The sequence below is a fragment of the Rhodnius prolixus genome, unplaced genomic scaffold (genome assembly GCF_049639745.1).
Source record: "Rhodnius prolixus isolate KJV_2025 unplaced genomic scaffold, Rpr scaffold_23, whole genome shotgun sequence".
Lineage (NCBI taxonomy): Eukaryota > Metazoa > Arthropoda > Insecta > Hemiptera > Reduviidae > Rhodnius > Rhodnius prolixus.
The window spans coordinates 1,780,742-1,805,080 of NW_027411627.1; the positions used below are offsets into that span (position 1 = coordinate 1,780,742).

Genomic DNA, 24,339 nt, shown 5'->3' on the forward strand with positions numbered 1-24,339 from the left:
TTTTCCTTGACTAGAAGAATCTAGGATCTAGATTTGGTGTTTGCTGTTAAGCAGCAGAGCATCAGGTAAGCTAGTGAGTTCTAGAATACTGACCAGTTGGCGACGAAGGCCTGCAGCGAGGCCTGGTGCTGGTGTAGAAGCGCGGGCAGCAAAGCAGTACGCACGTCCCGCTGCACTTGCTCCGCCTCGGACAGCAGTAGCACGTACTCGTTGTGCACCAGGTGCAGTTTCCGGCAGGCCCGCTGGTATTTCTCGCGCACCTCATCCAGCTTCCGCCCGCCTCGTCCGCCTGCAACATCACATCATCACTCATCACTCTACCTCATCCAGCTCACATGTCAACCTAATGTTACGACCTTTGAAATTAAAATGTTTTCCTCAAAAATAAATTGAAATCCAAAGAAAATAAAACATTCTTAATGCAGATAACAAGGAAGACGAAGAAGAGCAACAAGTTTTTTTTTGCCCTGTAGGACATCAAAACTCTTAGCTCCTCAAGAGTAAAGAAGCTGAGATAGAAACATGAGAATTGCTACCACGCACAGACGACTGCCTTCGCCCAGAGACTGGGATTGTCAGAAATGAGAGCTGGTGAATTAATGGTATAAGATGAACAGAAAAGAGAGAATGAAATATTTTCTTTAAGATTAATAATGGATTTTAAGAAAATTATGAATTGTTTTTATAGAAACAAATATGGAGATTGGTCACTGGACTTTAATTATTGATGAATACGATATTTACTGTAATGATGGCGTCAAGTAGTAGAGCAACTGACAAACGATTGTTAATTTATGTTATCGAGTTTTGTATGTCAGTATTCTATATAAGTCGTTTGCCCATGTTGACAATATCGCCGCAAGGAAGTGCTGTATAAATTAAATGAGATAGTTAAGTTGTGTTTAAGCAAGCAAAAAACGCAGTTAGTTTTTACTTCATTTAAATTAAAAGATCGTTAAATTAATAAAATAAAATTTGTTTAAATCAGAAGAAAAATATACGTTATCATTTTAAGTGAGAAGTAAATAATAAAGAGTTGTTGAAATTTAACTTCTATAGTTCCTTAAAACTGTTGTTCCCTAGAAAGAGGGGCCAAACCAAGATTTGAAAAGTTGTACGTCTGAATCAGAAAGTCATATTCTAGCTCTTCTCTGTACCCCTTTGATTTTCCAAAATCATGTTCTAGAAGATGTAAGTATTGCTGAAAGATGAGAGAAGATTGTACTGGACCAAAGATGGCTACTACATCGTCTGATAGGTGTAGGTTAGGTTAGGTTAGAATGAAATGGATGTTCTGATGGATGTAAACTGAAGGAAATAGACCAAATAATGCTGGCCTGAGAAATCTCAGCATGAGCATGAGAAGAGTCCTCATTAATAAAGAAGTATCTTTTAGAAAGATATTATTATATGAGAATAAGGCAGTAAAACTATTCCAGTCAAGTGTCCTAAGAAACAGGGCCTAGGCTTCTAATTACCTAACAATAAGGTAGGTTCCCAGTAATCGTGGATGCCAGACCCGATTATTTGGTTGAGTACTGTTAAGAAAGACACTCGAGCATTCGACACTCTCCCACTAAACGGCTAGACAATGTCATTTAAAGAATAATCGAATAGAGGTTACAAAGTATAACTGATGAAGTACGATCGTAATATCTTTTGTTCTTCAAGAAATGAATGAAAACGTTTAAGAAACATCTCTAAAATTGTATCCATTAGTGGTGGAAAACTAGAACGGTAAGGTAGATCGCTAGGTCGGTAAGGTAGATAAGAATTTTCATTGAATGAAGAACAGAGATTATTAGAATATAAAAAGAAGATGATATTCGTAAGTAATTCTATGCTTTTGTTTTCACTCGTAAGTGAGTAAGACTGTAACTGTGCATGTTTCGCTCAAGTGCCATGACTTGTAAGACTATTATAAACTGGTTTGCAGGAAAGATGCCTAGACTGACGCCACATTGATCTGGGTTTGCTTGTTAGTTATTATTACCATTGCAACTTAAAGAGGAAGAACGATTTATTGAAAAGTTTCGTAACGAAGATTTGTGAAGATTCACTTGTTAAGTCGTACACTAGCTCGTCAAGTTGTTATTTTATTTTTATAAATTCAGTTTGTCGTTAAATAGTTGTGTGGGATAGTTCCCAGCCAGATTCACCAAGGGTAATAGTAGGCCTAGAGTCAGTTAGTAAGGGAACTGGCTAGTAATTAGGAAAAAGATCATTTAGAGAATGAATTGATGTAAACAGAAAAGTAGTGGAGAAGTTTCGATGATATCGTTCAGCTGCAAATAAGCTGAAGTCGAGAGAGCTATTCTTAGAGTATTTATTATTAGACTGATCATCAAGAAATCCTAGAGGTTTTGCCACAGACAACACCAGCATGAGGGCTTAATCTAACAGAATAGACACATTCATTTGACAGTTCTTCCCTCCGGAATTCAATCAGTCCCTCAGCTAGTAGTGAAGAAACTGAAAATACCATTCAATCAGATATTATCTAATGTTAAATGCGCTCTTGCCAATTAAATAAAAGTAAAGAATTCAAATGTGCCTTGTCTTTTTAGTTGTTGGGGTGAGTCATACTTTTCATCTTAGCGAGCAACCAATCAACAGCCTTTTCTTAGTTCATTTTGAAATGACAAAACTTAGAACAATTCCTAAGTCCTAGTGAAATCCCAACTGAAGGTTTTGCCCCCCCCCCCACTTATCTTACTTTTACATTTTCAGAGAAAACAATGTTCGGAAGAAGGGAGTACTGTAAGAGTAAATTTTGGAGGAAATGATCTAAGTAAAATCTATACAAAGAATTTGCGTCAATGCTACAAGGGGCGACTTTAACGAGTTTTTTCAGACATCCATCAGTTCTTTATATTCTCATCAGGTCGAATTAATTATTAAATATAATACTTACTTTTAACATAATGTTCTTCAAATCTGGATCTCATTAATTTGTAAAATTCTAAATGTTTTTGATAATCAGATTTCTTACGTCCTACTTCTTCGGTTACCTGGAACAGTCATAGGCCTGTTAATACAATATTAATCAATATACGAGCTGATCAATAATAATAATAATGCCTTTAATTGGAAGGAGGGCATTAATAAATACAATGTGAGTAAAAGAAAAACTGTGCTGGCTGATATGTACTCGTATGTATTCGAATACTTTTTTAGTTTTAGAAGATAGTTGCTTTTTTTATTTACACCGGTTACAATGGTCTTTAGTGCTCTTATCTGAAGTATCGTGCAGACAGAAAATGACTAGTACTGGATAATCCAACCAGATGTTGAAAATGAACTAATAAAAACTAAAAACTCATTTTTTAGTTTTAAATTCTTTAAACAAGCCGACATTTTAAGTAGTACTTTAGTAATTTTAATTTTAATAGACGCCCTAATACAGACACAAAATGAAAAATAAGATATATACAAAACAAGATTTCCAATTATTTTCGACATTACTTTACAAGATTGATCCTTTCCCTGATAGTTGATTGCTGTGAGTACTTTTTTCAGATATAACCATCTGCAAAAAGTTAGGTGACACTTATCATTCCAGAATAATATTCGCTACTAATCGGCAGATTGAAAATTTGTTTAAATTGAATATTTAAACGAGATTTCGGCTTTTTTAAAGCTGTTAATTGCCCAGATGTGTGTCCAGCTAAGCAATGTTTAAATTTTATTTTTACAATTTATAGAAAATATTCTTACATGATAAACATAAATTATGTCACACATAGTTAAGAGGTGTAGTACATTGATTAAGATGTGTATTTCTCTTTAACTGCTTAATAAAAAATAATAAATTAATTATTGCAAAATTTTATTGTTGATTTTATAAGTCACAGCTTCTGATTAATGATTTATACAAACGTTTCGAGCACGATATAGAGGAAAAGACCAAAGGAATAAGAAACTTTTTTGTAGGATTTGGAGTTTTCCTTTGAAGTTTTAGAAGATGGTTGCTTTTTTATTTGCATCGGCTACAATGGTCTTTAGCGCCCTTATCTGAAGTATCGCTCAGACAGAAAATATCAAATATATCAAACATTATCAAACAAATGTACTGAATAAGGATGTTCTACAATAAATGATTAATTACTCAACCAATTCTTGGCAACATTGGCGATTATTGTAAATTTGGAAAAGTGTGAAATGAAATCTGAATTTGCAGAATGAAAGGTAGCAAAGAGTGCCCGACAGCTCTAGGAAGGTCAAGATAACCAAGAAGTAATAAGAAGATCGATTAGCGCCGAAACGTTCTTATTAACCCTTTTTAAAGACAAAATTAGGCACCGCCAATTTTGGTCTGAATGTTTCCGCTAGATTGTAAATACAAATTATTTTATATTGCTTGGAGGTGACCAGGGCAAGTATGAAGCCAAAGTTTGGCTACACAAAAAATATGAATATGCAGAAGGATCTAAATAGTTTATCTCTCCCTCCAAAAATCAAACCTTTCTTTGGATTTTGAGTTACATCTAATGTATCTATCTACCTTTATCAATATGCAATTACACTTTAATTATATAATTAAGGTAATGAAGTTACTAAACTGCCAAGAATTGTCGCAGAGAAAGTAATTTCTACTAACGTACTGCAAATAGAGAGAGTGGAATATTTATGCTCACTATTTGATATAGCTATTGTGGAAATGAAATCAGAATCAGATATTTGGAAAGCTTATATGAAATTAGTTGTAAGATAGAGAAGAAGACATCTCCAGAATCAACGGAATGGTGGAATTAAAACCGAAATTAACTTAAAATGTAAACTATTTATCTACTAGAACGACAGTTAAGATGAGAAGAACTCATACTGAAGGCTTGAATCGAAACATTGAGTTTAAATTATCGACCTTCTAGATCTGATTTGTGGCAGTTACGCACACTGTAATATCCAAGTACTCGTAGATGTCAAAGTTCATTTTGCCTGTCATTCATGTCCTATTTTTAGACCTATCATGTGATCCTTGTGCTGTATTAACAATTTAATTGGGCAAATCTGAGTAATTACTTGAAAGGAGCCTTAAATTGCAGAAAATAATTAATTGATTAATTTGTTATTACATTTATTATTTATTAAAAGTATTTTTGGTTATTTTTAGGAGAATATTGGAAGGAAATATAACTGTATTTATATTACATTTCATTAATTAGATTTCAAGGTGAAATTAGTAGATTCCATGGAAATGAGGCTTACTATTGTGTTTCTAGTTCACAGAAGGACCGCCTCGGGAAGGAGTATGAACATGATGTGGAGGACACTTTCGCTCTGGTAGAGGTCTAAATGGATTTTTACTCCCTATCTGCGAGGACAATTTGCCTACAGAGGGCGCTGATAATGAATATAGTGCAAATTATCTTCTAACCCAGCCTTACACTGCCTCCTGAAGAACTGAACATTCTCTTACAAGTTACAATCTTGTCTACAAGTTTTCCTAAAACTAAAAGTGTTCATGTAAACTAAAATGTAGCTGGTGGGGTGCAGCACTTCTAAGTTCTGACCAAGTTTTATGAATGGATCTCATTCACTTCTGCAAACTGGTTTCCTTCCCTTTATGAGCTCTCCTCCCTTACCATACCCGACACCAGATCTTAGTACTCTCAAAATAATTTTTCTTCATGATTTATGACAGATTTTTATGGTTTATGTCATAGTGGTTAGTAATAAAATGAAAAAAAAAAAATAGTTTTTGCCATTTTTCTTCCACAAACTTGATTTCTAGTATTGATTTTGATTTCCATAAATATTTTATTGCGACACAATAGTAAATTATTGATAAAGTTAACTCTAGAGAGAAATTTGAGGCTCTTAAAGCTTTCCAAAAAATCAGTTTTTCTGGCAAAATTTTCAAACGATGATAAGCCGATAGAGTACTAACGGAAATGAAGTCTAAAGAAAATCGTTGCAGCCACTTAGTAGCTAAACCCAGCCCACTGACCTAAAAATAATGTGCAACTTGAGAATATCTGATCTAAACCAGTGCTTGCACAAGTTACTGAGAAAAACAATGACTTTTTAAAAAAGCGCTAAAAATTTCCATAGTTTATTCTTATTTTCTCTCACTCTACTATAGTAGTAGTGCAGATTTTGAATTTTTATATTTCACTGGAAATATCCGAAAAACCTGTGACCTAAAAAGTGGTATGTGCCAGTTTGTCAGTTTGGCCATATCCGTCGTAACCCCCTCCCGATCGCAAAATTGCAGAAAGATCAAATTATAGAGGAGGCTATAATACGTTTCTGGCACGAGTTAGAAGAAAAATCCATTACCGGAAGTACCCCTTTATTTAATGAATAATACACTTTATCGAAAATGGCTCCTGGGCTGTTCTGTAGATTTCGTATTGATTGGAGTAACCTTCTTTGTAAGGTTACATTTCCTTGTAATGTACGGATTTACAAACTACAAGTATAATGAGTGAGTATAATATGGGTGTACCATATTACCAAGTTTGAAGAATTTTAATGAGATAGAAACTTCAAAAAGAAAGTCATGTGACAACAGATTTTTATAAACTATGCTAATGGTAGTTATGAGCTTGTGATGTAAATTTCAACTAGCAGCCATTGCAATCCGGTAGGCATGACAGAGGGCGTGCTTTGGGGGCATTTCGTATTAATGTATTTATTATATCTGTTTCACTAAAATTCAATAAATAAGATTTATTGTGTGGAGGAAATAAATTAAATTTGTGCCTTTTTGTGTATAAGGAGTGTGCATTGATTTCTTAATTTTCTATTTTATATACATGAAATTGGAAGGCGGTGGCTTATTAAATAGTTCAAACAAGTATGTATATAATATAGTTTGAACTGAATATGCCCTCATTTTTATTACTGTTATTATAATTGCTTTGTATTTTGCTGGCATGTAAAAAAGCTCTCATTAGAGAAGATAGCAAAGTGACTTCACGGACTGGTGGTTGTTCTTGCAGTAAGGGATGACATCCAGCACTAAACTAAAGTTTCTTGCGCGCTTTTACTTGGCCACATTGTTGTGCCTTCGTACATTTTTTATTATTACATAAATGGCTAACGAAAATACCATATAAATTGGAAAATTATATGAGAGAAGTTTGTGAGAATTCTACAATCTGAGGGTTGTCCAAGGGTTTAAAGTTGAATATGTTCAAGCCACATGTATTTCGGCTGATCTATTTAACTTAGAGACTATGCATTATAATAACAAGTAATTTCATTAAACATCTTTAAGATTTGAGGTCATCAGCCGCCGATGGTTTAAGAAGAAACAGAAAAGAATAAATAAAAAAATAATATTTTCCAGTGGAAGAAGCCAGCCAGAGCCTAGCCAGCTCATTAGCCATTGGCCAATTTTTCACATAATAAAACTGCCAACAATTTTAGAAGTAAGTATCTATCCAACAGGCAGACCATCAATACTGCAATACTGACGCTGCTCTGAACAGAGAAATAAAAGAAAACATGTAGGCTGAAGTAAATTAAAGAGTGGAACAGTTAGAGGAGACATACGACTAAAATAGTTTAGTGATCAGAGCGTGCCCTATAAATAGAGCTGCAGCCGTGCCAAGTGTGTTCGCCCCGCCCATTCCACATATCACACCAAATGGTCAATTTTTAAAACAAAGTGGAAGCGCACCAGTAAACACCTCCAGCAACCTGTCTTCATGGTTACCACAATCACCAGCTCTCCTGCCTGGAGTCTCTATACCACTGGTGCAAAAAGAACCTGCTGAGCAACAATCCACTTTCTCTTTCTGTATCCTCAAAACTGGAAGTGACAAGCCTTCTTCACATAAACTATTCTTCAAGTTTTAAGTCCCTTTCTAATGAAGTAGTAGTCGTAGAAGTAGTAGTATGAAGTAATAAGTCTTTGGACATCTGCTTTGTTTCTTTATAATCTTAAAGTCATTAGTGTTTTTCGCTTTTATATTGCTCAGTCACTTTCCTCCTTCATTAATATGCGTTAATAGAAAAAAAATGGCAATGCCAAGTTTTAGGTTTGAATGGCCCATTTTCATACGATAGTTTAAGGACTGGGTTACAGACTTGATATTTTAAATAGCTTTCTAAAATAGATAACTAAATTAAATACTAGTTCCTATATTTCTTTCAAGTTGCCAAAAAATGATTGTTACAATTTTAAGAATTGGCGAAATATATAGAATTGAAAACAATATTTCTCAATTTTCGTCAGCATTTATTCCGAGGTAATCATTTTCTTTGGACATCTGCTTTGTTTCTTTATAATCTTAAAGTCATTAGTGTTTTTCGCTTTTATATTGCTCAGTCACTTTCCTTCTTCAAATTCTGAAATGCATCGATTTAGAAGGCGAGTGTTACTTAAAACTCCTTAAAACACTTTTTAAAGCTCAAATTTAATGGTTAGATTAGATTAAACTAGGGAGGCCTCAAGGCCTACGCCACTTTGGATCTAAATTTAATGGTTATACACAAATCAAATAATCCTTTTGTTAAATACTACGTTTCTGTTCCAAAATTCGTTATATGCTTATCAATGAGCTGTTCACAATATGACTTCTACTTTGCCTTGTTGATATTCCAACGAGAAAAGCTAAACTCACGAAGACTTAATGCCCGGTTCTCCCTGAACCTCCGGATAGTCAGGCTGCTCTACGAGCTATTAGTTCCTACCAGATAAAGCAAGGGGAGCTTTTTTAATAGTTGTAGCACATTTTTTACTGCCCCGGCTCGAAATTTTAATTTAATTACCTCTCCATTAATTTTATCCGAAGGATTTGAAAAGTGTTTGAGCGCCGTGCATTAGGTTTTGTACCATTGGCGTAGGTAGGTTTTGTACCATTGGCGTAGGTAGGTTTTGTACCATTGGCGTAGGTAGGTTTTGTACCATTGGCACAGGTTAGGTTTTGTACCATTGGCGTAGGTAGGTTTTGTACCATTGGCATAGGTTAGGTTTTGTACCATTGGCATAGGCAATTTTTTCACTGACAGTTGATGAATAGCGATAAGAGAAACTTGGTGCTGAAACAAAGATTAAGAGCAAACTGCTTTCCGTCTTTCCTTGTTTTACCACCAAGTTCCATGCGAGAGGACTTACTACATAATTACACTCCTATCTTGCAATTTTTATACCACTGTCTTTTTCTAATGCAAAAACATTAGATATAAGCTAATTTTTCTGGGAATCTTAAAAATTATTTTTCAAAACAAGTTTAATGAATATATAAAAATATTAGTGTTAACGGAAGATACTCGGCAACTTAAGAAATGAGTCTGCCCTGACCATACGCAGAGGACAAGATAGAGCGGCTAGCTGAGACACTCTTCTCAACTATGGCCCCCTCTCCGATCTGAACTCCGATCTGGGTCAACCCTGACATTCCTCGCCGCCATATTGGCCACCACATCCTCTTCTCTTCAATCACTCGTCATTGTTTCACTCTTGAGGGCAGATACTCTAATCCTGTCATTTGCTTTAATTCAAAGCTTTCTTTACGAACTGATGAACAATCTTGTTGAATACTGTATAGAAATGATTAAAATAGTTTATTTATTTCACTAAAGGGCAGAAACAAGTAAAAAATCTGGTAAAGAAAATTTAGCCATCAGACGGTGGATCTCTAAAACAGTGCTCATTTACTTCGTGGACAGGGCGGAGGTGTCAGCTGGTAAAATGACAATAATAAAAAAAAGATTTTTTAGTCCATGTCAGTGGATCTTGAGCGCTACTTTGGAATTGCAAAAAATACTGCTGATTTTACCTTAAGCGTGCTAAGCGAACACTTCTCCGTCGGACTGAACCGCCAGTTATCAACTCCAACATTTACCTTCAACTAGTGCGGGTCGCTACTACTCAATCAACCTGAATTCTTCATGATATATATATATATATATTAGGAAATATTTAAATAAATAATTTATAACTTGAAGATTTTTACGCAGTATAACTCCAAGCTAAAATATCGATGCAGTATTAGTTTATTATTGACAGATAAAAGCTATTTAAAATGAGGTTAGGATAATAACGTTGATTTTATCAGTCCGACGTCAAAAAAAGCATGTTGTCAAAAGATTACTAGTTAAACACGTGTTAATTTAATGATGACGCTACAAATCATGGCCTCCTTAACACAGACTCGCCAGCCATGATCAATAGTTTTCTCAAATTATTTACATCATACTTATGAACAATTATAATTTGCATTAAGTTGCGGGAGTTAATTTAAAAGGTGGTTTCCTATCCTGACTGTTTAGGTACTGAGTGTGCTTGGTTTTAAAATGGACTTGTTTTGGGCAAGTAAAATTGTTGCCTTTGTCAAAAATATTCGTATTAGGTGTTTCGCAGTAAGTTGGTGAAGGTAATAACTATCCGAACAACTTATAACTCTCTTTTTCCAGTGCACTGCCGGTCTCCGGTCAGTGTTCTCTCGTTACAGACAAAGCTGTCCATCACTGGGACAGTGAGCTGTAAGAAGCTCCTAGGAAGAGAAAATCTAAGGGTTAGCAGCTGGATTCGAACCCGGGACCTCCGCGTGGGAATCGAGTACGTTAACTTATAACTCTAATTCCAAAGATTATAATTAAAACCAATCAAATCTAAAATTCTTTTGTTCAATTTTTTTCCCACAGATGTGTTTTTCCATTTTCGGAACTGTTGGCAGTCTCATATTTGTAAGAAGTAAATATGCTAACAAAATTTGTAATATGGAGGAAATGTACCTGAAATTTGAGGAAAGTGAAAGGGTGTGCACAACAGTGAATATTCGCAAAATTGTTGCAGAAAATCATTTTGATAGAATTCTATTTTCTAAAACTAGAATGCGTATTCCAGTGGTAAAGTTGCAAACACTTATAGTTGCTCACCATTGGAGAGAAATATGTTCAAGAGGAAGTAAATGCAGGATTGAATGAGGAGGAGATGAGCAATAACAATGATGATAGTCTGCACAATTGGTAGAAATATGTAATGTGACCACTAGCATTGAAATAACAGTAAATCTGTCTCGGACAAAAACTTGCTTATAAAACAAATTAGAATTTCTTAAAATTAATTTTAGTTTTTCTAATTATAATTTGTTAAAACTCTGATGACCGCTTAACCTCTGTCAGAGAAGAGCTTGGTGCCAGTCAGGTCACAGCTGGCTACATATGGCAGAGAACTGGGTTTCGTGAGCCACGGTGCAAAGTGGCTGGTGACCAACAGATCTGTGAATCACTTCTAACTTACGTCACGCCTATAAATATAATTAGCTGATCTTGGCAAAACTGTCCTCTTCATTTCGAACCAACTTCAAACGCGTTACATACTGCAAGAAATAGAGAACTACTTTCTGTTTTGGTATTACTAGGGCGAGAAGTAGCAAGTACGGCGGCCATTGTCTAATTTTCGACATTCAGTTTACGCATAGATACACGTTTCAGTTTTCTAAACTAACAAAACATTGTTCCAATTAATTGGTCGAAAGGAGTTCCTATACACAGAAAATATATGAGCTGGCAGCTGGATTCGAATACGAAGGAAGACAGTGCTCTCGCCAGTCGGCCACTGCCTTCCTTAAAATCATTTATTTGTATAATAAAGTAATCCAATTTATAAATAGCTCCCAATTACGGATATTTCTGGTTAAACTTAAAATCGAAATTCTACTCGATTACAATACCCTTTTTTTCCTTTCGTTCTTTTAGAAGTAGTTACGAGTAAATAAAACTATTGAAAAGAAATCACTGACTTAGAGCCGTTACCTAAATATTATCTTAGTTATAATATAAAATCTCCAGATATATATATCTGCGTGCTGCAGAAAGTATTTCTGATGTTTTTTTTAAAGCGCTCCCCCCCCCCCCCACTGCTGCTGAAAGTGCTTCTCTTTGCAAATTATTCGTTTGAAGTTGGCAATATGACTAAATGTAACACACTTAATTCTTCAACAGCTTAACGATTCCAGTTTAAATTATTAAAAATTCCAAGCCAGATTTCCGAACAGTTATTTAGAACGATTAAAAGCTAAAAATTGTGCAGCAAAACAGCTGTTTGCTCTGCTCACTGATAAGATAACCAATATCTCGTTTGCTTATCTTTATCAACCAACAATTTCGTTCATCAGTATTCTTTATATTAATTACCTCTACCTCACCACCAATACTCTTGCTAGCAGCAGTGAAATGTACCAGGACTATTATTGTCACACTTATTCATTTATTTTCCCTTAATTTTTGAAGGGTAACGAATTCAAAAGCATCAAATGATGAACTAAAAGTTAAAATTAAAAGTGCATATCAGCAAAAAAAAAAAAATGCATTTCTTGTCCTAACAAAATGGTATCAAACCACATCAAGTTTCTCCTTCCTGTACGACGTTCTTGAGCAATTGCGATTGAGCGGTTTTTGGATTTTCAGATTTCATTAGAAATCCTTAACAAAAACTTACAGTTTAAAATGTTAAGTATAAGGGTTGATTAAACGCCAAAAGGTACACAAATCAGCAAGTACCCAACATTTCATTAATACTTCATTAATATTTAAGTAATTCTACTGCATTAATTTTCATTAATAAGTTATTTTTTAGAATTTATTAGATGTCACAGACCCTTATGCTGGCCATTTTCGTCTACAAAATATATGTTCAAGTAGCACTGTAGATTGACTGTAATATCTAGTTATCTATAATAATGAAACTATTAATTACAGGTTAAAAAGAAAAACGTTACAAAAAATTAAAAAAAAAATTATGAGGCTAAAAAATTCAAAACTTTTTTTTAAAAGAAACTTCACCAACATACATCAATGATTTTCAAAAATCGTCGGTTTAAGTTCAGTCTTCGATTAAAGTAATTGTTATTTTATGAAGTAGTCAAACGTTTATAATAATTATCTGGCTTTATCGCAAGTAACATAGTTTTCTTCAATTACATTCTCCATGTAGGTATTCATCCCACAATGTTGTATATATGTAATAAAGTAAATAAGATATGCATATTTTTAGGACAGCTAATTATTCCAGTATTTTACTATAAGTAAAATTAGGAGGTCTAAATTAAATTACAATCGAGAAATCAATAATTGTTGTTGAATAATCTACTTGTTATAACTGTGTGTTATTTGTGCTCTCGAATATTTCGGTAAGACGAATTCAAGACAGTAGCCTACTCTAACTTTGTCTTTTTCTACTTTAACATGCATGTACATATATGTGATTTATCATAATTATAACAAAAAAATATTATAAATGAAGTGGCCAGCATAAGGGTCTGTGACATCTAATAAATTCTAAAAAATAACTTATTAATGAAAATTAATGCAGTAGAATTATTTAAATATTAATGAAGTATTAATGAAATGTTGGGTACTTGCTGATTTGTGTACCTTTTGGCGTTTAATCAACCCTTATACTTAATCCTTAACAAAAACTTACAGTTTAAAATGTTAAGTATAAGGGTTGATTAAACGCCAAAAGGTACATAAATCAGCAAGTACCCAACATTTCATTAATACTTCATTAATATTTAAGTAATTTTACTGCATTAAATTTCATTATTTTTTTGAATTTATTAGAGGTCACAGACCCTTATGCTGGCCATTTTAATCTACAAAATATTTGTTCAAATAGAACACCATTTAACTTAGATTGACTGTAATATCTAATCAACAAACTATTAATCACAGATTAAAAAAAAAAAACTTTATAAAAAAAAAATATGAGGCTAAAAAATTCAAAACTTTTTTCAAAAATGCTTACACCAACATTCATCAATGATTTTGTTTATTTTATTTATTTATTTTTATTTTTAAATAAAAATCTTCGGTTTAAGTCCATTCTTCGATTAAAGTAATTGTTACTTTATTTAGTAGTCAAGCGTTTTTAATAATAGGTAATAATTAATCTGGCTTTATAGTAAATAATAGTTTTCTTCAATTCTCAATCTAGGTATTCTTACCACAGTGTTATATATTTGGAATATAAGATATGCATATTTTTAGGACAGCTAATTATTCCAGTATTTTACCTACTATAAGTAAAATTAGAGGGACTACATTAAATTACAATTGAGAAATGAATAATTATTGTTGAATAATTTACTGGATATTACCTATGCGTTATTTGTACTCACAAATACTTCGGTAAGAAGAATTCTAGACTGAAATATTGTTTTAAATCCGTGATTCAAATTTAAACAGTAGCCGACTCTAACTTTGTCTTTTTCTATTTTAACATGCATGTATATGTGACTATTCAGAATAAAGGGCCTAATAAAGATAAATCAAAAGAATAATTTGGAATAAAGCTATAATAAAGTACCTATTTAATTACGAAGATATAATATACATTTTATCATAATTATAACAAAAAATAAAATATTATGAATGAACTAAGGGAAGGGATTAGCTATGCGGTTAGCGTATTGGATTCCCACGTGGAGGTTCCGGGTTCGAATCCAGCTGCTGACCCTTAGATTTTCTCTTCCTAAGAGCTTCTTACAGCTCACTGGCCGGTGATGGACAGTGTTGTCTGTAACGAGAGAACACTGTCCGGAGGCCGGCAGTGCACTGAAAAAAGCTCCGGGCGCCAATAACCTCAGATGTTGACGCGATTTAAATCAATAAAAAAAAAAATTATGAATGAACTGGCCAGCATAAGGGTCTGTGACCTCTAATAAATTCAAAAAAATATTAATGAAATTTAATGCAGTAAAATTACTTAAATATTAATGAAGTATTAATGAAATGTTGGGTACTTGCTGATTTATGTACCTTTTGGCGTTTAATCAACCCTTATACTTAACATTTTAAACTGTAAGTTTTTGTTAAGGAGATTTTTGTACTTTTTGGATAGATTTTCCTTTTTATCTGTTTTGCAAAGTTACATATCTGCTTTACAGATTTTATTAAAATTTGGAATAATAAATTCTGTCATTATAACCTAAAAAGGTGTTAAGTCGGAACCGTAACTACCACTGGAGAGATCTTTTTAAAGAATGATTATAGTTGCGGTCCCCCAAACCATCCTCAATAACAATTTTTTAGAGAAAGCGTTTTGAATAAAATAGGAAGGTATTTGTACGTAAATAGCAAAATTAAAAAGCGATTTCAGTACTTCCTTTTAAGAGGAGTAAGAAAAATAAACTGCGATTACAGTACTTTTCCCTAAAAGGCAAATATTTTGAATCGAATTCATTGATGTAAATAGGTTCACTCATTGATAATTTTAACGATTGCAGTACTTCCTCTTAGTAGGTGTAAGAGCATGATGGCACTTCACAGCCACGTAGAGGAGCTTTAACCACTTCTTCGTGGTAAATTTTATCCAAATCGAACTAAGCGTAATAGAAATATTGGTAATAATAGTATTAGAAAAGGCCTTATTTGGGTGGGGCAAACTCCCCTCCTTATGAGTCATAGCGACGAGACTTTTAAAGTGCAAATCTGTACAAAATTTCGATTCGAATGACACTTCATTCATAAAAATCGGTTCACGTTTCGATAATTTGAAACGATTACCATACTTCCCCCTAATAAGGGTAAGAGCAGTACGTCGTTTAAATGTTACGTAGGAGTGCCCTAAACCTTTCATCCTGCCAAATTTTATTAAAATCGGGTTAACATTTACAGAGTTATTAGTAATAATAATTTTGAGAAGGGGCCTCACATATATGGGGCTAACTCCTCCCCCATTCGATGTACAGCGTGGAGACCCCCAAAAGGCACATCTACATAAAATTCCGAATCGAATGACACCTCATTCATGAAAATCGGTTCGCGCGTTTAGGCGCTACGTTGTTTACAAAAAAGGTAACAACAACAAGAAGAAGAACAAGAAGAACAAGAACAAGAACATTTTCTGAAAATGCCGTTTTTGGTCATTTTCGGCAACTTTTTTCTCAAAATCTACTTAATCTGGGTTGTTGCAAAAAATTACAGTTATAAAGGAGGGTTTGCCCTTTATTTTAAAGAAAATTTGGGAATTTTATCTTTTATAGAAAAAGAGGAAAAAAATGTCAAAGTTGGGTGTTTTTCAACATTACGCTTTTTCGTGCAGTTTTTGACGATCAACCCTTATACAACTGTCCTACGGGACAGTTTTAATAATTTAAACTGTAAGTTTTTGTTAAGGAGATTTTTGTACCTTTTGGATAGATTTTCCTTTTTGTCTATTTTACAAAGTTACATATCTGCTTTACAGATTTTTTTAAAATTTGGAATAAGCAATTCTATAATTATAACCTGATAAGGTGTTAAGTCGGAACCGTAACTACCACTGGAGAGATCTTTTTAAAGAATGATTATAGTTGCGGTCCCCCAAACCATCCCCAATAACAATGTTTTTGAAAAAGCGTTTTGAATAACATAGGAAGGTATTTGTACGTAAATAGCAAAATTAAACTGCGATTTCAGTACTACCTTTTAAGAGGAGTAAGAAAAATAAACTACGATTGCAGTACTTCTCCCTAAAAGGCAAAGAGGCAAAGATTTTTTATTCGAACGACAATTCATTGATTTAAATCGGTTCACTCATTGATAATTTAAACGATTGCAGTACTTCCTCTTAGTAGGTGCAAGAGCATCAGCAACGTAGAGGAGCTTTAACCACTTATTCAAGCTGAATTTTATCAAAATCGTACTAAGCGTTATAGAAATATTGGTAATAATAGTTTTAGAAAGGGCCTTATTTGGGTGGGGCGAACTCCCCTCCTTATGAGGCACGACGTCGAGACTTTTAAAGTGCAAATCTGTACAAAATTTCGATTCGAATGACACTTCGGTCGGTTCACGTGTCGATAATTTGAAACGATTGCTATACTTCCCCTTAACAAGTGTAAGAGCTGATCGCCGCTTTAATGTTGCGTAGGGGAGCCCTAACCCTATCATCCTACCAAATTTTATCAAAATCGGGCCAAGATTTACAGAGTAATTAGTAATAATAATTTTGGAGGGGGCCTTGCATAAAGAGGGCTAACTCCTCTCCCATTCCATGTATAGGATCGAGACCCCCAAAAGGCACATCTACATAAAATTCCGAATCGAATGACACCTCATTCATGAAAATCGGTTCACGCGTTTTGGCGCTACGTTGTTTACAAAAAAGGTAACAAGAAGAAGAAGAACAAGAACAAGAACATTTTTTGAAAAAGCCGTTTTTGCTCATTTTCGGCAACTTTTTTCTCGAAACCTATTAAATCTGGGTCGTTACAAAACAAATACAGTAATAAAGGAGGGTTTGCCCTTTAATTTAAAGAAAATTTGGGAATTTTATCTTTTATAGAAAAAGAGAAAAAAATTGTCAAAGTTGGGTGTTTTTCAACGTTACGCTTTTTCGTGCAGTTTTTGACGATCAACCCTTATACAACTGTCCTACCGGACAGTTTTAATATCCATTTTGAGATCTCCTAGGTCTGAAAAATGCAAATTTGTGAAAAATAAATATTTAATTCTTCACACATTATTCTGATCGTCTAAACATACATCACTTAACTTTAGAGCGATCTCTAACTTAGTGAAAATAGAAATAAATTAGCTCTGTAAATATGTGCAAAAGTAATGGAGATGGTTATGCCTTTGTCTTTTTATTTAAATAATAGCACTCCAGCATTAATTTTTTTTATTTTCTGTTACGCCTAGTCTGCTGGCAAGGGTGCCAATTTATTTCTCAGAGAATTTAATGCTTAGGGTGAACCCCGCCGAGGTCAGAGTTTCGCCTGCATCATTAACACAAGCACGGCACTTAAAGATGTGCTGCTCATCCATTACGTCATTGCCCTACAAAGAAGCTTGCAGAAGAATCCACTAGACCGTTCCTAAACAGCTGCTTCAGGGTGAAGTATCAATTACCTTATTTTGCCAATATCAAGGAAGGAAAGGAAGAAATACGGCCGGGCAAATGTTGATGATGTTAGTCTTCTTCTTATAGCGGTATCGTTAAAGAAAAAATAAAATCATTACTAATTAATTACTAATAACTAATAATTGATAAAACAATCACTTGGTGTGATTGTAGAAGATATAAGAGTGATGAAGAAGTGATCACTTCTAGTTCTCAAATAAAGATGCGATTACTCTACTTTCCTTCTACAGAATCTGTTTCAAGAACTGTTCGTATGAGTGGAAGATCTAGTTTTTGCTTATTCTTGGAACAGTGTGTGCTATTCAAGTAAGTTGAATTCAAGCTTTTGAAATACGTGATGATCACCAAGAAGCCACGGAAGAGAGGGAAGAATTTAGGCTTGTAATTATAGAATTAAGGATTGTCAAGCATAGAAGAGCAGCTTTCAGTAAAGTAGATTTAGAGGAAATCATCGCACATTGAGCAGCAGTTTAGCAATGAAGGTGAAGCCAGACACCCGTCTGAGTTGAAGAAGGAACAAAAGGATGAAGATAATTCCAGGTGAGAAACAAGCAGTTTCGATTTCACTACCCTCCTTCATCACTTCCCTTTTGATTGTCATGGATACGATGTGATTTTATTTCACATTCACACTTCATGTAGCATTCAATAATACAATAACACAATAGAGATGTTGGATAGAATAGATTGTGTCAGCTAGTTGGGCTGTTCTCAAGAAAATACTCTTTAAAATAGGGAGACCAATTATCTAAACTATTTCCGCGGCATTTTTTTTTTTTAAATAATACTACGTAAGCTGTTTCCCCAAAGGATTTTCTTACCGTAATCACAGGTCAAGAAGTCTTGCATACGGGGTACATTAAACTGATGTGATGGTTGCTTTTATTTGATGATGAAACAAATTTATCCTGATTCACCCACAACCATTACATAAAACTACATTTTTTTAAAGCTTCAATTATTATTACTTTTGTTCTTTGCGTCGCAAATAACATTTCTTGCAGTCAGAGGGTCACCAAAACGTGTATTTCTGGTGGAAAATTAATATTGAAAACCGTTCACGAATAAGATAAAATTGTAACTTTGATCTTAAATATCTCGACAAATATTAGAAATATCGAAACGGGGTCAACGTCATTTTTCACAATTTTTTATTTAGTTTTCATAATCATTGTCAAAACCCGTGGTCCTTATGAAACCTCGATCAGGTTTTTGCCCGTAACTCCGCCACAAATGAAACACCATTGAGGATGGAAAATTTGAAAATAGACCCAAAAACCATATAGTTTAGTTCGTGGGTTTTTTCGAAATTCCGCTTTCCTAAAAAGTTATTAGCGATTGGTGCGTTTTAAATGGATCACCTTGTATCCATTTAAGTCGAGTCAAAAATAACTTCCGTTTTTTTTCCAGACATTTGTTTTGATTACATTAAATAACAAATAGATTATATTAATTTATTATGTATTTACCTTTGTTATGTATGACTTTCTCCCATCTTCGTGACAGCTTATCAATTCCTTTCTAGTAAAATGTGGTTGGTTTGGACTGGAAGAGCTTTTCCACATCCTGGACTGACTTACTCTTCAGAATTGAAGGTTTATCCATTCAAAACTTTTTGCAAGGAACATAAAAGATGATAGTCTGTTGGGGCAAGGCGCGGGGAGTAAGGTGGGTGTAGTAAAACTGACCATCCATGTTCAAGAATCTTTTCTTGAATCAATCTTGCTGTGTGTGGTCACGCGTTGTCGTTTAAAAGAATGATGTTTTTGCGACTGACGAGTGCAGAATGCTTTTAATAGTTTTTCTTTCACTCTGCAGCTGTGAACGTATGCATTCGCAATAATCATTAAACTCATGATGAATTTTACCTCTACAATACCATTATACACACAACAAAATCTTTTTTCCAAGGATGTTTTGCTTTAGGATGTGATAGGGGGTGGTTGATCCACATCAAGCATTGTCTTTTGCGGACGATACTGTCATAGGTAACCCATTTTTCATCCCCTGTTATAATCCTGCCTAAAAAATTCTCGGTATTAGGCTCGGTTCGCCCGTAATAGTAGACTTGTAGCGATTGACATGCCATCTTCTTTATTCCATGGTGAGGTACCTTCATTTTCCCTAATTTCTCCACGTGGCGGCAAACAGTTGATTGTGAAGTATTCAACCTTCCTGCTATATCTCTTGTTGATTGACGTGGAATTTTCTCCACTATTGACTTTAAAAGGTTCTCTCAAGGTCGGAAGGACGTCTCCAGGACGGAATTTGGCAAACCAACGTCTAACTGCCCAAACGCTTATTAGACCATCACCGTATACAATGCATATTTTTCAGCTGTTACAGAAGCAATATTGCCTTGTTTAAATTCCCAAAGATCACATGCCCAATATGGCACTTTTTAACTCTCTATTTTAGGGGTTAATGAACACCAGTTTATTTAAACGTGCACTTCTCATAACTGTCAGATGACTAAATGAACTTTCATCTATTTAGTGAAAACAAAAATTCGTTTGTCCCGATGACTTATGATGGGTAAATACGAATATAGATTGTACCTAGCTCTGCGTCGGAAGATATTTATGACTCGACCCTTTATATATATATTAGGGTGTTTCAAAAAATGATAACTATTAAATTTTAAAGAGCGCCGAACGGAAAATCAAAGTTCATTTAAAAACAAAAAGTTTCGTCCGTAGTAGAGCAAAATCGATTAATATTTAGAGGTCGCTACCATTGATCAAAAAATTTTTGTTTTGCTTTTTTCTTTATAAAAAATCCTAATTAAATGTTTTGTATCTTTTCAAATTATTAGCAAAACATGTTAATTGTACAAAGTTTATTTAAATATAATTTGCTATTAAGACAATGCAGTTGGAATCATTTTGATGGCCTTTTTATTTTCAAAGTTATGGAATAATTAAAGAAGCTGTATTTAAAAAAAAAAATACATTTTTGAAAAATTTCTATTAATTAACGTTAAAATCACTTCATTTTTTATGTGTTTCGTACAGAATTTAAAAGCAAATAATTTTGGTTACTGAAACTTCTAACTTAGGGAATATTTTGCATTTATTGTTAGAATTTGAAATTGATTTACTGATCAATCAATCAATTTTGTAGTTCTCTCAAGTTTTGCATTTTTGAACAAAAAAAAAAATTTACCGCGCGCGCGCTGTCTGCTGGCATTTTATTAAAAATCAATGAATAATGATTATGGATAAAGCAAAAGGGTCTGTCCAAAGAGCAAACACAAAAATGCAAAATGTATGTTTACACAAATGCTCTCTTGTTTACTGTTATAATCCCATAAGTTGTAAACAATGCCTTGTTTTTAAAATTACTTTCAGTCTACCTTAATCTTCCATTCGTTCCGGCAAGATGAACCGTCCATATTCTAAAAACGAAAAACTGATATGTACGACATTTTTGTTGATTGCCGTCGTCAAGCTCAAACAGCTGCAAGGGTTTACCAAAACCCTCAACGAAGACACCAAACCGGAAAAATTGCTCATATTGCTACAACGTTCCGCTTGTTGAATTTCCGTTCGTGGGCTGACCAAAATCCCCATCTATCTTATGGGTCACATCATCAAGTTGTTTTTTTTTTTTTTTTTTTTTTTTTTTTTTTTTTTTTTTTTTTTTTTGGCGCATCAACAGCTGAGGTCATTAGCGCCCGGAGCTTTTTCCAGTGCACTGCCGGCCTCCGGACAGTGTTCTCTCGTTACAGACAACACTGTCCATCACCGGACAGTGAGCTGTAAGAAGCTCCTAGGAAGAGAAAATCTAAGGGTCAGCTGCTGGATTCCAATCAAGTTGTTATATAAGCATAAATGTATGGTGTGGATTGATTGAAAATAAATAATCGGCCCATACTTTTAAGAACAAAATCTTAATGGAGAGAATTTTTTTTAATTTTTTGTCAGAAATACTTCCCAAGCTTCTTGAAGATTTACAACTTATGGGATTAAAACAGTAAACAAGAGAGCATTTGTGTAAACATTCATCTTGCATTTTTGTTTTAGCTCTTCGGAAGACCTTTTTGCTCAATCCATAATCATTATTCATTGTTTTTTAATAAAATTCCAGCAGATAGCGGTAAAAAAAAATTGTTTTTTTTTGTTCAAAAATGCATAACTTGGGAACTACAAAAGCAATTTTAATTTTTCAAAAACAGTTTTTCTCACAAAACTATTATACTATTTCGCACTCGCCACTTATGTACAATTTAGAAGAATTAAATTCTGTTACAAGTTCCACTTTAAATGAATTTTTTTCAACGGTCGTATCCTCTTTACAGATTTATCACTTACTTGAAATTTTTTAGAAAAGGGCCGATAAGATTTTTTCATTTTTAAAACACATCTATAAGTTTTAATCAAGATAATTTGTAGAATAAATAAATAATTTGTTTTAAGGAGTTTTGGAGAAGGAGTAGAAAGATTAGCTTCTTATCTCTAATGTCTAATTAATATGCTAATTAATGGAGAGTAATATGATACGAAAAATTAAAATGTTCCGCCAAATTAAAATCTTAACACTTTTACTACGTAAAAGTAGTGTGAAATTTTCAATGAAATTCTTTAGAAAGCGCTGTTTTAAGTTTCAAGTGAAACATTGAATGGTAATCAAGGTAATAAGGCCAAAAAAAATCCTTTAGAAATTAGCCCATGTGTCCAACTATGCATTAATCCTTGTCATTATGTTGTTGGTGAAATTGATGTAGACAAAGCTAAAGTAGCGCCTTAGTCAGCACTGCATTCTCTGCTTTTGAGTCAAAACTCCAAAACCACCCAGCACCGTCTGAAAATGCATCAACAGTACCTATCCGTACTAGATAATACCAATTGACTAGAGAGGTCATCTACAACGGATATTTTCAACCCATTAAACTCTACAGGTTGGAGATAGAGGTCATTTTTACAAGAAGTTAAATAAGACGGGAGGAAGCCAAGATAAATCGGAGTGAAGAGAAAATAATGGGAATGGCGGCAGAGTGCGACAGAGGTCAGCTGTGTGCAGCAGGTCTTTAAACTCGCCTACGCGACTGTACCTCGCTTATATACACACAACTATCACCAGTTTTTAAAAAGTTAGAAATGCAAATTCTGCAATTAGATATTGTTTATTAGCAGTAATGAATAGGTGCATTTTAATCCCACCTCTTGACCATGAATTACAATTTGGTTGAATTTATAAAAATGCAATAAAATTAAATAACTAACATTGGAGAAGTGCTGTGTGATCCTTGTATACTCTTCAAGATACTGTTTCCGGGCTTTTCTCTTCTCCTGACAAAGTGTGTTCACCTTCTCCAAAGTGTCCTTTTCAACTGTTTCCGCATTTAATTTTATTAGCTTAGCAGCACTGTCTAATTCTTCCATCATTCCTTTCCAAGCTTGACCGACCAACGATCCAAACAAATCTTCAGATCGTTCAGTTTTTTGTCCTAGGCCTGCAATAGCGGTCAAAGCTAGGGCATAATCCTTATCGCACTTTACTTTGTTCGTTATGCACCTCCGCATAGTTTCTAACAACCTCAGTTCAGCATCCTGTCTTGACAGCAATGCCTCGTGGGCCGCCTTGCTCTGTAAATAGGTTGAAAAGCCCATGTTTGGCCAGTTGAACTTTTTAGTCACTTTCGACAGAAAACATTTTACCTGTACCACACTGCCTTCTTCATAAGTCATTAATCAACCTTACCCAAAACACATTTTGTTAAGAAATATGAAGGTAACACTATTTGTAATTCAAGTATGCCAATATAAAAATCAAAAATCCAAACAGAAAATAAAATCGAGAAGAATATTCGATGATACAGCAGATGAAAATATGTCGGAGCGATCGTTATTCATGTTGGTGAGGAGAAACCGAACAGTGAGTAAAAACTAACACTAACTGACTGTACAAATTTATCCGATACGGACTACTGACTGGACGGACCGACGGTGACTGCCGTCTAGTTGTTTGTATTGAGTGAATTTGCCGGTGAGTAGATAGCAGCACTTGGCGCTACAATGTTTCCGTCACAACATTGAACCCCCCCCCCCCATGGCAACTATTACTGCACTAAAAGTTACAGTCATGCTCAGAACTAGATTTAACATGTATATCTTCTGTAACCTTAGGCACCTTTCCCGGTCACTTAGACTTGAATCTTGAATGATTCAATCCATCAATACTTCTTGCAACATCAGTATGCACATTATCTAACCCGGAAAGGAAAGTATTTCGAGATTTCATCAGAAATATCCGTTGGGTGGCCCTCTTGAATCCAAGTTTCTGGAACTTTAGATTGGTTTCTGTAGCGGATCTGATTGCAACCTAGTCATCAGTCACTTAAAGGGATGTACTAGTTATTAATTTTTCACTTGTTTGAGGTTACTCACACATTGCTCCACCATTTTGCGTTAAACAATGTACTCACGGACTCTTGGTGTTCGAGAACTTATTTTAAAAATGTTCCCAGGCTTTCCACTAAAGGAGCACTTGAATACAATCCACAGTTTTATTTCTGTATATAACCAAAG

The 24,339-nt window shown here is 34.2% G+C and overlaps 1 protein-coding gene across 4 annotated transcripts in view; it reads right to left on the reverse strand.

Annotated features, from left to right (window-relative positions):
- The window catches only part of FER (tyrosine-protein kinase Fer), a 49,223-nt gene extending 25,448 nt beyond the window's left edge, over positions 1-23,775 (reverse strand). The window contains exons 1-3 of one of the 4 annotated variants that reach the window (XM_074139211.1): positions 23,035-23,775; positions 2,915-3,011; positions 94-289 (exon numbers count right to left, since the gene is read on the reverse strand). In XM_074139211.1, coding sequence (XP_073995312.1) covers positions 94-289; positions 2,915-3,011; positions 23,035-23,499 — 758 coding nt within the window. In that variant the 5' untranslated portion in view covers positions 23,500-23,775. Of the gene's footprint in view, positions 1-93; positions 290-2,914; positions 3,012-19,278; positions 22,917-23,034 lie in introns of those variants that run through there. The other 3 variants (XM_074139210.1, XM_074139212.1, XM_074139215.1) reach the window with 3 other exon arrangements.
- Positions 23,776-24,339: the final 564 nt, after the last annotated feature.